Below are 14,959 nucleotides of genomic sequence, written 5' to 3'. Positions count from 1 at the left end.
AATTCAGTTAAAATTAATACAATATTTTGCATAGTTATCTGTTACTTTAATAAGGAGATTGTCCGATCTAAAATATTTTTCTAATAGAAATGTTCCTTTCTCTGATATAAAAGATAAAAATAATGAGGGTTTTTATTTTCTAACAATGTTTTACACTAGTAATTTTGGGGCCCTTTATAGCTTGTTGTTCGGTGTGAGCCAAGGCTCCGTGTTGAAGGCCGTACTTTAACCTATAATGGTTTAATTTTTAAATTGTTATTTGGAAGGAGAGTTGTCTCATTGGCACTCACACCACATCTTCCTATATCTATTTAAAATAGTCTACTAAATTGTGTTTAGGTCGAGGATTCAACAATACGAAATATCTTCTTTTAAAGATACTAAATCTTGCTATATATACTCATAATAAAATTTGCGAAATAAAAATTAACATGAACCGTTACTTCTCTTCAAAAAACCCATTGGCATCGTTTGGTCAAACTCAAGCGTACAAGGGTATCATCCACATTGCACAATAATACAATTTGTTAAAAAAATTCCTCAGAAAATCAGCCGCTGAATTGTGGCAGATTGAAACATATGTTCTAAATCTTCTAAAGATTGTGCACACACCGGACATATGTCAATTAATGTCAGACATGTTACATTTTAAAAGTCTATATAATAATATGTAGTATAATGTAGTATAACGGTCGAAATCAGAGATCTATATTTTAATTAGATTGACGATTGACTCTGAAACAGGAGATTTTGCAACAAGGTTAATAAGAATCTAAAATGTTCGATTACTTTGTGGCATATGATCTTGCTTATCTTCAACAGAAAAAGAAAACAATCTGCAGATATTTCAAAATCGTAACGTTAACATAATAATAATCTTATATTATTCCATATTGATAAAATATAAGTAGGTTTTTCTATATGAACGGGATTTTGAATAAATAAGCATATTCACCTGCGGAAAAAGGATATTCACCGCGCAAAACGTCGCGTGCTTTTACATGTATAATTTTGGTAAAAAACGTTTGATGTACAATTGGTTTTGGTAAATATTTTCTATTACATTAATTTCTTTCGGAATATGGAATAATACATTTACTGTCTTTTGTTTCGGTAAATATGTAGTTTTATTGACTTTTGAAAAACTGATATTTACTTCGGCCGTTGGCCTCAGTGAATATCAGTTTTTCAAAAGTCAATAAAACCACACATTTACCTCATCAAAAGACAGTAATTGTATAATATTTGATTATTATTCGTGCTATTATGTTGTGTGATTCCAAGTATTAACGTAATAAAACAAAATGTTGTAATATAAATATATTTTCCATGTCTTTGAAGAAATTATATCTAACACACCCTGTCCGGCCTGCGGTCTGTCAATATTCCAAATGCAACCCAACCCTTTTTAAAGTGGTGACCTAAGGTCGTAAAACTAACAGATCCCATCCGAAGTTATTCTATTATTAGTCACTTCATTGTTTACCTCACGTGTTTTGTGTATTACCTTTGATCAACAAATATCAATTAGGCTATATCGTCAATATTCGGCATACTTTTCAAGCTATAAATCAATACGATGAATTCGCATGATCTATCATCCGGATCAAAACTTCACTTACAAACACCAACAGTGTTAAGTCCGTCTATATCAAAACTAACAGGATTTTCAGTTTACCTAAAACTAGAAAATATTCAGATACCTGGATCTTTTAAAATACGTGGCATTGGGAATTTGTGCCAAAAAGCAAAGGAAAGTGGATGTAAACGGATTGTCTGTGCTTCAGGAGGAAATGCTGGACTCGCCGCCGCATATGCTGCCAAGCAGTTAGGTTTACCTGCTACCATAGTCTTGCCAACGAGCACCCCACAGTTTGTAGCTGACAAACTGAGGGAAAACTTCTCAGCTGAGGTACTTTATCATGGCAGCATGTGGGACGAAAGTAATAAACATGCGTTAGAACTGTCAAAAGATCCTGATTGTGTGTACATTCACCCATTTGACCATCCGGATATTTGGGAAGGTCATTCGACAATCATTGCTGAATCATCAGTACAGCTTGGATTCAAACCAGACTTGGTGGTGACCTGTTGTGGCGGAGGGGGCTTAATGAATGGATTATTACAAGGTATGTGGAAGGAGGGCTGGAATGATGTACCATTGTTAGTAATGGAGACTGACGGAGCCGACAGTCTTAATGCTGCTGTCAAGGCAAATAAACTTGTAACCTTGCCGGGTATAACCAGTGTTGCCAAATGTCTTGGCGCCTGTACTGTTAGTGCTACATCTTTGGAGTACTGTTCTAAACATAAAGTTATATCCTCAGTGGTGGATGACAAGGAAGCTGTTAGCGCGTGTTTACGTTTTGCAGACGATCACAGAATGCTTGTGGAACCAGCATGTGGAGCTACATTAGCCGCCGTATATAGTGGGGTTATTGAGAAACTTATCAAAGGAGGAGAACTGGGATCTATTAAGACTGTTTTAGTGGTAGTTTGTGGAGGGAGTGGTGTCAGTTTAAACGAACTTCAGAAATGGAAAGAACAATTCAGTCTATGATTATCTATTATTGGCATCATTATTTCTATTAAACAATGAACAATAATAGGCAATCCACTTTCTGTGTTATAATATGTTGACAATAATAAATTAACTGTTAACAAAACTTCGAATTTTTGAAATACATAGCCTTTTCTACCTCAGGAATAGATTACCTTAGCTGTATATATGATGTATGGCAAAAAGTTTAGTGATTTTGTGTCCTCAATGCTCTTCAACTTTGTACTTTATTTTGCCTTTTAATCATTTTTTGATTCGAGCGTCACTAATGAGTCTTTTGGAAACGAAACGAAACCACGGGTGTCATTCGGTTTATCGAGAAAAATGATCGTGAAAGAATATCTAACGGCGGTCAAGTATTAAGAGACGATCGTGAAAGTTCTGGTAACGGATCGTGAAAGACATTTAATCGAGAAGACATATGAAAGGTCAATACATATTCTAATTTAATTAATTACACAGACAAAATTACGACAAAATAAAACTGTCTGTCAAAATGGTTCAACATTATGATCAATATGTGAGAATATCCAGTTTTAAAAGTACATAGTTATTACAAAACAACCAAAGACAGATTGCTTCTCGACATTTCAATGACTTAAAAATGTAAACAAACATGATTTTTTCACAAATTCGACTAGAAAACTAATTTTAATACGAATAAGGGCATTCTATTTGAATTAATGAAATAGTTCTAATAGTTATTTTGTATGAACATAATATGAAACTTGGTAAATAAAGAACTATTTAAACAAAAATTGATTTTTCGGATCGTGAAAGATCACGTTCCGCATTTTTGAAGATCGTGAAAAGGATCGTGAAAGATCTGATGCTACGAAGACGTTCAAATTATTCTTCAATTATATCATGATGAATATTTTTTTTGGAATTGAGAAAAGCTACATAGGTCAACATCCTCAATAGGTTTAAGCTTTTCAAAGTATTAATATTTTCAGAAAATGAAATGTAAAATAGTTGGTTGAATGTAGGATGAAGCTTTTTATTGTCATGTGAAGTACTCACTTATCACGAGTTATAGGATACCCACATTTTGTATATTGGATCCTATAAATTACATGTCAGTCAGACAGGATTAATCTGACCCCGACTATGCCTTATTTCACAGATGAAGATTCATTTTTGTGGTCAAGTCCGTATCGCAGATTCGTGAAGCTTTAGGATAACTGTCTGTTGTAATGATTGTGAGGTGTACATTTTCGACTTCTGCAAGGTTTCAAATAACATCGAACTCATTAGCATGCATCATTCGGCAATGTTCGTTTTATGTTGTTTAGCCTTTTGGATAAATACCTGTATGCTATAGCGCCCTGGTATTTCGTGTATGGTGTACATGTCTGTCTGCCTGTTTCATATATGACGATGATGACATCAATTGTATTTGATATATTGAATGATAGTAAAATGTCTATGTCTGGCTGTCGGCCAGGGTTCATATACTTTTGACCTTATGTTTCGAATTAATTGGCCAAGCATATCTTTTACATTTGTCAGTTTCTAATGCATTGTAAGGATCGGAACACATTTATTTGGTCTAAGGGATATTTGTAGAGATCTGTATGGCATGGTTCATCTGACATTGCACTCTTTGTATGAACCATTGACAATCCTAATTAAAAAAAAAAGAAGATGTGATATGATTGCCAAAGAGACAACTATCCACAAGAGACCAAAATAATATATATATATACAGAACATAAGAAAGTACTGTTGCACAAAATTACTCATGAATGATGCTGTTTTGCTGTAATTTTTTGTTTGATGGATATTATTTTGGTATAAACGTTGCATATCCATATTATTGGCTAAATAGTGTCGGTCTGCCTGAATTGCACTTGACCGATTCTCAGAGCTGAATCTTTTAAACTTATTTAGAGACGTTTTTAGTTGTTGTTTTTTTAACTTTCTAGGTAAAGTGTTGAATAAAAATAAATGGCTTTAATGTTCATCCTTATCAAAATAGTTATAGGCTTCAACCAGTTGCAGGTTCATCAAATGGTAAAAGAAATACTGATTTCTGATTACTAGTAATAAGTCTGGTCACGCTTTATCTTTCACGATCAAAATAATGCGTTGCCTGATCTTTCACGATCAAGTTTGATGGATATTTAACAAGTTCAAGGTTTTCATATACAAATTAATGCTTTTAAGAGAAGAACATACATTCATTTTACTGTACTATCAGATACACCAAAGATGAGATTTCAAATATATCACGATAAACTGAAATATGACCATTATAGGTACAAAAGGCGTGTTATTTGTAATTAATTTCATAGACATGCATTGCGCCTTTTGTGTTTTTTCATAAAGTACTGCATATTTTCTCTATCTGATTTTACAGTTATGTTGAGGAAGTTAAACCATTTTGACAGACATATTTTTTTTGTTCGGATTTGTTCCACGATTTGAAAATTAAGCGATTTTTTCAAAGATTCTGAACAAGAATGTACATTAAATGTCTTTCACGATCCGTTACCAGAACTTTTACGATCGTCTCTCAATACTTGACCGCCGTTAGATATTCTTTCACGATCATTTCTCTCGATAAACCGAATGACACCCGTGGAAACGAATAAGTGTAAAATTTTATTCCTGTTATCTATGATATCTTTATTTATTCTATATTTAAACATGTTAAATGATGATTCATCTTTATTAAAAGAGAATGTGTAAAGTGTCTTAATAATTTAAACAGAAGAGTTAAAATAAATCCTTAAAACGCCAATGTACCCATTTTAAAGTGTCAACAAAGACAGTTGGCATAGAAAAAACACTAAAATATCATATACTTTAACATGTTACAGACTCCTACATTGTCCTATGATTTCGAATTTTATTTTTTAAGATTCATAATTAAATTTACAAATGACGATCTAGGTTGCTAAAATTGAAAATTGTATCGAATACGATTCAAATTCCGAGGGATACGATCATGTACCACTTTTGTAATAACACAATAACACGCAGCAGGAAGAACAATTTGTATTATCTTGTGATTTCTTTACTACTTGGACGAAATAGGTCATCAATTTACCCATAGAGGTACACGTATAACATCTATGATTTATCAAAGGCAAACATCGGCTTTAAAGACTTCATTACCTGTGCCATCAGAAATACGTTAAAAATAAAATTGACAATGGAATTGGGGAATGTGTCAGAGAGACAACAACCCGACCAGAGAGCCGATTTTAAAACAGCCAAAGACCACCGATGGGTTTTCAACATAGCGAGACTATACCACACCTGGAGGCGGGCTTTATTTGGCCCTAAACAAATTGTGTACTAGGTCAACATGTTCAATGAAAAAGGGCGTCAGAGTCGGATTAAAGGGGAGGGGGTTGCGGTTGTCGACCGCCCCCCTTTTCTGGGAAAAATTTGGTTGCCTATATAGGGAATCACTGAAATATGACCGGAACGGGCCAGTCAACGGGCCCCAACTTATGAAAATTTCTGGATCCGCTAGTGGACGTCATATCAAACTCCAAAACATATAAATGAACCGAAATTCAAATGAGATAGATTTGATTATAGGCAACCATACGCACTTCAAGAATGAGAAAAGCCCATACCGAAAGGGCTACAACAGGCCCCTTCATGAAAAATATGAAACAATTCAATTGAGAAAACTAACGTCCTATATTTTTTTACAAAATAATTTACTAAAAACAAACCATGACGGACACGAACCAACGACAACCACTGAACCACATTTAATAATTATCTAGTTTGTTTGACATACCCGGGCAATGACAATTCAGGGGGACTGTAGTAAATTAAACCCTAACACAAAGCAGTAAGTTCATTTTTCCATCAAGCAGGGAAGAGCATATTATAATTTCAAAATCAAAGAAAATGTTTGATTCTCTTTAAAATACAAAATACACATAACTTTTAAATAAAAATAAAAAACCGTGATTTTAAACTTATCCAGGTGCATAATTTTGTTAATAGTCAACAAATTATGAGTTTTAAACACGGCATTACATATTTTTATAATTGTTTTGATGATCCGTAAAGCACCAAGGTCTACATTTGATACAATACATGTCGATTTGTTATGTTCAGTGTTATTGTATTCATAATTGCAAGTGTAATTACTCTGCCCATCAATAGGCTCCTTATCGGTATATCACATTTAAAGTTGTTAAAATAATCAATTGACTGTGTTCGAACCAGACTGATATCCTGTTACAGGTTCCATGGTCACGACTTTAAAATAAGACACATTTGCTCGCTACTTGGCATGCTGGTTAAAACATGTCCGTTCACCGTTTCATTAAAATCGGTATTACACACAACATAAAGGAAAGCTGATAAATTGAGTATTGGACCTTTATTTAACATCTAGTGGAATAGAATACGTAATAAAAGTAAGTTTGCACTTTTTTACTTGTTTCCGTGGTGGCAAACTAGGGTTAATGTTGGTCAACTGAGAGTACGCTACAATTTCCGTCTTTTAAAAGTTTTTATTTTGTTGGGTGTTTTTAGAGTCTATTAGACGAGTTCAACTAAGGATGGTTCAACCAACTGATTTTCCGACGGGTTTCTCAAAAGAAAAATCGGGTTGGTAAAATGGCAAAGTATAGTATGTGGCTGCCATGGTTTCCGTATAACAACTCATGAAGCCTTCAAGCTTATCTTTTAAAATTTGATTATGTTGTTACTGATTGAGGTCTTTTTCGATGCCGATGATTTTCACGTTTAATAGTCAGGAATTGTAGTTATTGGTTGAAAAAAAAAATATCACTATACATGTGTATGTCGTTTCCGTGGTTTTAAAGTAACGATGAAAAAAAAGGTCAAGCTCAATATTGACGTTTGTAGTTAAGATCTGTTTAAACTAAATAAATTATTCTCCTGAAACATGAAAATGCCTATGTTGGCACCTTTTTGGCCCCTTACGCATAAACATCTCCGACAATAACCACCAAACTCAATCCAAATCTTCCTATAGTTGTATCAAACAGTGTTCCAGAACTAAATGTCGATCAAACTCTCAAGTTATTGTCAGTCAAACTAAAAAACATATATAGGTTCCATACTTCAGAAGGAGAGTTTGGATCATTTTTGTCAATAAAATTCCAATGAGGATAAACAATTTTGTAGCCCTTCTTTGGTTTGAGACATTAAAATTATGTCATCTGCATACATTAAACAATTTAGGCTTGTATTCCCTATATCTACTGGATCACACTTTTTATCAAGGTATCCTGGAAAGTCATTCATAAATAAATTGAAAAGAAGGGGACACAGTTTACACCCTTGTTTAACACCAACATTTGAGAGTATGGAATCAGTCAGTCAGTCCGGAATCTAGTTTAACTGAATATTTAACACATATGTACATATCTTTAATTAAATGGAAAATATTGCCACTAATACCTTGCTCAAAAAGTTTAGAAAACAGAAAATTCTTCCGGATTGTGTCAAAGGCTTTTCTAAAATAAAAATAAAAAAACAGCAATATAGTTATTTTTTTGCCCTACAATCTACATTTAATAGTTATTGGAACTCTGATCACTCATGTCCTTAATATTTAAATTTATTAATGATATCCCAATAGGCTTTGGGGTTTTTGTCTTCTAATTCCAGCAAGGAATCATGCATCTTTGCTTTATACTGTCGTGGGTTTTTTTTCGTACTAGTTTTTTGAACTGCTTTTTTTAGCCCATAATATTTCTTCAACTTTTCTTCGTTTACAGAACCCTTAGAGAGTGAACGAAAAGATTGGATTAAATTACGATACATTGATTCACACTCGCTGTCAAACCCTCAACTAGATTTGTTTACGTTTTGTTACCCTTAGGAAGATTTAAAAGACTTCTTAGTTTATCGAGAATGTTGAATATATCTGTTAAATCCTCGGTGGCTTCACCCACCCCATTTCTTTGTGGTACTCTGTCTTTACTTAAGAATGATTTTACATTAGATTCAACTTCTTTTGATAACATCATCTCTGTATATAACATTTTTGAACCTCATTGTCCCAATGTAAACCCTTAGGTATTGGTCTCCCAACTTTTTGTTGTACTTGAGAAAAATTTAAAGATAAACATACATTTATATGACAGTGATCAGAGTGGACGGTAAAATCCTTTACAGTAAAAAAACCTACATTTTTAGCATATTATTACCAACAATACAATAATCAACAACAGCACTACCATTATATTGATGGGAAGATGGGCGTCAAGTTGGTTACTTATTCCCTATTCCCTATTCGTTACCTATTCCCTATTCCCTATTCGTTACCTATTCGTTACCTATTCCCTATTCCCTATTCGTTACCTATTCCCTATTCCCTATTCGTTACCTATTCCCTATTCCCTATTCCCTATTCGTTACCTATTCGTTACTTATTTGATTTTTAATATCCTTCCCTCTTTTTAATTATGGCATGGAATGGTTTAATATGGCTGCCGTTACCATGGAAACGGCACAAATGTGAAAACAATCTGTTCTGGGTTTTTGGTGAACTGTTTGGATATGCTTCAACTCAGAATTATCATATTTTAAAACAATGTAGGTGCCCACTAAATCAGGTGTTGGATGATTTTGGCGATCATTGGAACTACTATGTTGCAATGGAAACTGCACCAAAATTTTCAAAATGCTCAAAACTTCATGAAACTTCACAGTAATGATGAACAACATTGGAAGATGTGGCATTTTGGAGTTGGAATTTCCAAAATTGTTGTCAATCCAAAATAGGTCTTGTTACAATGGAAACAATGCAAAAAGGTTAAAAATTTCAAAAATAAGAATTTTCAGCAAACTGGATGGAACTTTACAGGAATGGTTACTGGCATAGGCAGAGTTGGATTTTGAATTTCCAATTTTCAAAATGGCCGCCGTAACCATGGAAACAGCAAAAATATCCAAAATTTCAAAATGTTCAAACTTTATAAAACTTTGCAAAAATGTTACTAGACATCTTTAGATGCTCTCTTTAACTTTGAAATTGTCAAAATGGCTGCCGCTCACCTGGCAATAGGGGGAAGGGTGCCATCCGTTATTTCTAGCAATTACGAATCTAGTTGTTAATACTCTTATATCTGGTAATAGTTCTAAATTTGTTGAGGTAAAATGACCTCTTTATGAACTATTTACGGTTTGTGCTCAACCGATCCTTTTACTTCATGTTCGATACGCATTTGTTCCTTATTTGTTTTTTATACGTTCTACCTTTTAACTGCTTTATGTCCGTATGTTTGAAGATGGATCTTGGTTCGATGGGATGAAATCACTGTGTTAGCGCTTGCATAAAAAAGAAGATGTGGTATAATTGCCAATGACACAACACTTCACAATAGACCAAATGACACAGAAATTATCAACTATAGTTCACTGTACGGCCTTCAACAATGAGCATAGCCCAAACCGTGTAGTCACCTAGAAAAGGCCCAGACATGACAACCTCAAACAATTCAGACAACAAAACTGACGGCCGTATTTCATATACAAAAAAATAAACGGAAAACAAATATGTAACACAAAAACAAACGATAACTACTTAATTTCAGGCTCTTGTCTAGGGACAGGCACATACTAACATAATGTGGTGGGGTTAAACATGTTAGCAGGGTGTACATCGTTTTGGAGCATGCTATTACCTTTTTAATTCGTCCCATCACTCGCTTATAATTCGCTTATAATACGTGTATCATACGTTGCACCTTTTAAAACAAGATGATTTTCAATTGTTTTGTTGTCTCTGATGGTAGATCTGGGTTCTTAGAGGTGATATAACTCTATAAGCGCATATGTACCCGTTCCAGCGCTCGGATAATACCCTGTTAAATATTCGTTACTTATTCTCTTTTAATACGTTTGTTGTGCGTTGCACCTTTAAGAAAAGGATTTTCAATTAAGTTCATATCTCTGGTGGTAATAATGTGTTCTTATAGATGAAATATACATATAAGCGCGTATGGACTCGTTCCAGCGCTCGGATAATACCCTGTTACTTATTCGTTCCTTATTCGCTTTTAGTCCGAGCGTAATACGTTGCACCTTGAAATAAATCGTTTTTTAATTGTGTTCATGTCTCTGTTGGTAACAATGTGTTCTTAGAGATGAAATTACCCTATTAGCGCGTATGTACCCGTTCCAGCGCTCGGTTAATACCCTGTTACCTATTCGTTACCTATTCACTTATAATTCGTTTGTTGTACGTTGCACCTTTTAGAAAAGGATTTTCAATTGTGTCCGTGTCTCTGGTGGTAACAATGTGTTCTTAGAGATGAAATACCCCTATTAGCGCGCATGTTCAGTTCCAGCGCTCGGTAAATAACCTGTAACCTATTCGTTACCTATTCGTTACCTGTTCACTTATAATATGTTTGTTGTACATTGCACCTTTAAGAAAACGATTTTTTATTGTGTCCGTGTGTCTGGTGGTACCAATGTGTTCTTACAGATGTAATGACCCTAGTAGCGCACATGTACCCGCTCCAGCGCTCGGTTAATACCCTGTTACATATTCGTTACCTATTCACTTATAATACGTTTGTTGTACGTTGCACCTTTTAGAAAAGGATTTTCAATTAAGTTCATATCTCTGGTGGTAATAATGTGTTTTTATAGATGAAATATACCTATAAGCGCGTATGGATTCATTCCAGTGCTCGGTTAATACCCTGTTGCCTTTTCGTTTCTTATTCGCTTTTAATGAGCGGGGTATACGTTGCAACTTGAAATAAATCGTTTTTAGATTGTGTTCATGTCTCTGGTGGTAACAATGTGTTCTTACAGATGAAATGACTCTATTAGAGCGCATGTACCCGTTCCAAGTGAACGCTCGGTTAATACCCTGTTACCTATTCGTTACCTATTCGTTACCTATTCACTTATAACACGTTTGTTGTACGTTGCACCTTTTAGAAAAGGATTTTTAATTGTGTCCGTATCTCTGATTGTAATAATATGTCCTAAGAGATGAAATGACCCTATTAGCGCGCATGTACCCGTTCCAGCGCTCGGTTAATACCCTGTTACCTATTCGTTACCAATTCACTTATAATACGTTTGTTGTACGTTGATACCTAAACTATATAATTGTCCTTACAAACAACGGTATATTGCTGGGTCTTCCAAGTGCTCCACGAAACCTCTTTCTAAATTATTAACATCTGTTTTATCAGCAATCAAAGACGGGCTTCAACGTTATTGTGAAACTGCCTATTCTAGAGGTGGCGTGAATCAGATGTGGATACTTAAATTCCAAAGATCTTTTAGAGTACATACAATCTAACTCTCTTTCATCTTGTAACAGTATTAAAACATTTGACTTTTCTACTCTTTACACAAGTATTCCACATTCAAAACTGAAAGAAAAATTGAAAGAGTTGGTATTACTTTGCTTCATAAAAAAGAATGGCCAACGTAGATATAAGTATCTTGTCTTAGGGAGGAATAAATCCTACTTTGTAAAAGACCACTCTGATTCTAAAAAAAATTCTCTGAAACTGATATTATCAAGATGCTTGATTTCTTGATTGACAACAATTTTGGAAATTCCAACTTCAAATACCACATCTTCCAATGTTGCTCATCATTACTGTGAAGTTTCATGAAGTTTTGAGCATTTTGAGAATTTTGAAAATTTTGGTGCAGTTTCCATGGCAACATAGTAGTTCCAATGATCACCAAAACCATCCAACACCTGTATATAGTGGACACCTACATTGTTTTAAAATATGATGATTCTGAGTTGAAGCATATCCAAACAGTTCACCAAAAACCCAAAACTGTTTTTTTTCACATTTGTGCCGTTTCCATGGTAACGGCAGCCATATTAAACCATTCCATGCCATAATTAAAAAGAGGGAAGGATATTAAAAATCAAATAAGTAACGAATAGGTAACGAATAGGGAATAGGGAACGAATAGGGAATAGGAAATAGGTAACAAATAGGTAACGAATAGGGAATAGGGAATAAGTAACGAATAGGTAACGAATATGGAATAGGGAATAGGTAACGAATAGGGAATAGGTAACGAATAGGGAATAGGGAATAGGTAACGAATACTGAATAGGGAATAAGTAACCAACTTGACGCGTCAAGTTGGTTACCTATTCCCTATTCCCTATTCCCTATTCGTTACCTATTCCCTATTCCCTATTCGTTACCTATTTGTTACCTATTCCCTATTCCCTATTCGTTGCCTATTCGTTACCTATTCCCTTTTCCCTATTCGTTGCCTATTCGTTACCTATTCCCTATTCCCTATTCGTTGCCTATTCCCTATTCCCTATTCGTTGCCTATTCGTTACCTATTCCCTATTCGTTACCTATTCGTTACCTATTCCCTGTTCCCTATTCGTTACCTATTCGTTACTTATTTGATTTTTAATATCCTTCCCCCTTTTTAATTATGGCATGAAATAGTTTAATATGGCTGCTGTTACCATGGAAACGGCACAATTTTGAAAAAAATCAGTTTTTGGTTTTTGGTGAACTGTTTGGATATGCTTCAACTCAGAATCATCATATTTTAAAACAATGTAGGTGCCCACTATGTACAGGTGTAGGATGATTTTGGCGATCATTGGAACTACTATGTTGCTATGGAAACAACACCAAAATTTTCAAAATTCTCCAAATGCTCAAAACTTCATGAAACTTCACAGTAATGACGAGCAACAGTGGTAGATGTGGCATTTGAAGTTGGAATTTCCAAAATAGGTCTTGTTACCATGGAAACAATGCAAAAAGGTCCTAAATTTCAAAAATAAGAATTTTCAGCAAACTGGATGAAACTTTACAGGAATGGTAACTGGCATAGGCAGAGTTGGATTTTGAAGTTGGAATTTTCAAAATGGCCGCCGTAACCATGGAAACAGGAAAAATATCAAAAATTTTAAAATTTTCAATTGTGTCCGTGTCTCTGGTGGTAAAATTGTGTTTTAAGAGATGACAATACCCTATTAGCGCGCATGTTCCCGTTCCAGCGCTCAGTTAAAACCCTGTTACCTATTCGTTACCTATTCGTTACCTATTCACTTAAATAAAACGTTTGTTGTACGTTGCACCTTTTAGAAAGGAATTTTCAATTGTGTCCGTGTCTCTGGTGGTGAAAATAAGTTCTTAGAGATGAAAATACCCTATTAGCACGCATGAACCCGTCCCAGCGCTCGGTTAATACCCTGTTACCTATTCGTTACCTATTCACTTATGATACGTTTGTTGTACGTTGCACCTTTGAGAAAAGGATTTTCTATTTAATTCATATCTCTAGTGGTAATAATGTGTTCTTATAGATGTAATACCCCTATTAGAGCGCATGTACCCATTCCAGCGCTCGGTTAATACCCTGTTACATTTCGTTACCTATTTACTTATAATACGTTTGTTGTACATTGCACCTTTTAGAAAAGGATTTTCAATTGTGTCCATGTCTCTGGTGGTAACAATGTGTTTTTAGAGATGAAATGATCCTATTTGCGGGCATGTACCCGTTCGAGCGCTCGGTTAATACCCTGTTACCTATTCGTTACCTTTTCGCTTATAATACATTTTTTTATACGTTGCACCTGTTAGAAAATGATTTTTCTCTGGTGGTAACAATGTGTTCCTAGAGATGAAACGACCCTATTAGCGCGCATGTACCTGTTCCAGTGCTCGGTTAATACCCTGTTACTTATTCGTTACCTTTTCACTTATGATACGTTTATTGTACATTGCACATTTTAGAAAAGGATTTTCAATTGTGTCCACGACTCTGGTGGTAACAATGTGTTCTTAGAGATGAAATTACCCTATTAGCGTGCATGTTCCTGTTCGAGCGCTCGGTTAATATCCCGTTACCTTTTCGTTACCTTTTCGTTACCTATTCACTTATAATACGTTTGTTGTACATTGCACCTTTCAGAAAAAGGATTTTCAATTGTGTCCACATCTCTGGTGGTAACATTGTGTTCTTAGAGATGAAATAACCCTATTAGCGCGCATTTACCCGTTCCAGCGCTCGGTTAATACCCTGTTACCTATTCGTAACCTATTTACTTATTAAACGTGTTGTACATTGCACCTTTTAGATAAGGATTTTCAATTGTGCCTATGTTTCTGGTGGTAACAATGTGTTCTTAGAGATGAAACAACCCTTTTACCGCGTATGTACCCGTTGCAGCGCTCGGTTAATACTGAATAGGTAACGAATAGGTAACAGGGTATTTACTGAGCGCTGGAACGGGTTCATAGGCGCTAATAGGGTAATTTCATCTCTAAGAACACATTGCTACCACAAGAGACATGTAGACAATTAAAAATCCTTTTCTAAAAGGTGCAACGTACAACAAACGTATTATAAGTGAAAAGGTAACGAATAGGTAACAGGGTATTAACCGAGCGCTGGAACGGGTTCATGCGCTTT

General features: G+C 34.9%; 1 protein-coding gene across 1 annotated transcript; it reads left to right on the top strand.

Moving 5' to 3' along the window:
- Positions 1–1,479: 1,479 nt before the first annotated feature.
- Positions 1,480–2,727, top strand: LOC134697191 (serine dehydratase-like). Its single transcript, XM_063559284.1, has one exon. It carries the CDS (start codon positions 1,580–1,582, stop codon positions 2,558–2,560), a length of 981 nt encoding a protein of 326 aa, XP_063415354.1. The 5' UTR covers positions 1,480–1,579; the 3' UTR covers positions 2,561–2,727.
- Positions 2,728–14,959: the final 12,232 nt, after the last annotated feature.

Source organism: Mytilus trossulus, chromosome 14 (genome assembly GCF_036588685.1).
Source record: "Mytilus trossulus isolate FHL-02 chromosome 14, PNRI_Mtr1.1.1.hap1, whole genome shotgun sequence".
Classification (NCBI taxonomy): Eukaryota; Metazoa; Mollusca; class Bivalvia; order Mytilida; family Mytilidae; genus Mytilus; species Mytilus trossulus.
The sequence above is the reverse complement of the archived record's forward strand: the minus strand, read 5'-3'. Positions and strand labels throughout refer to the sequence as shown.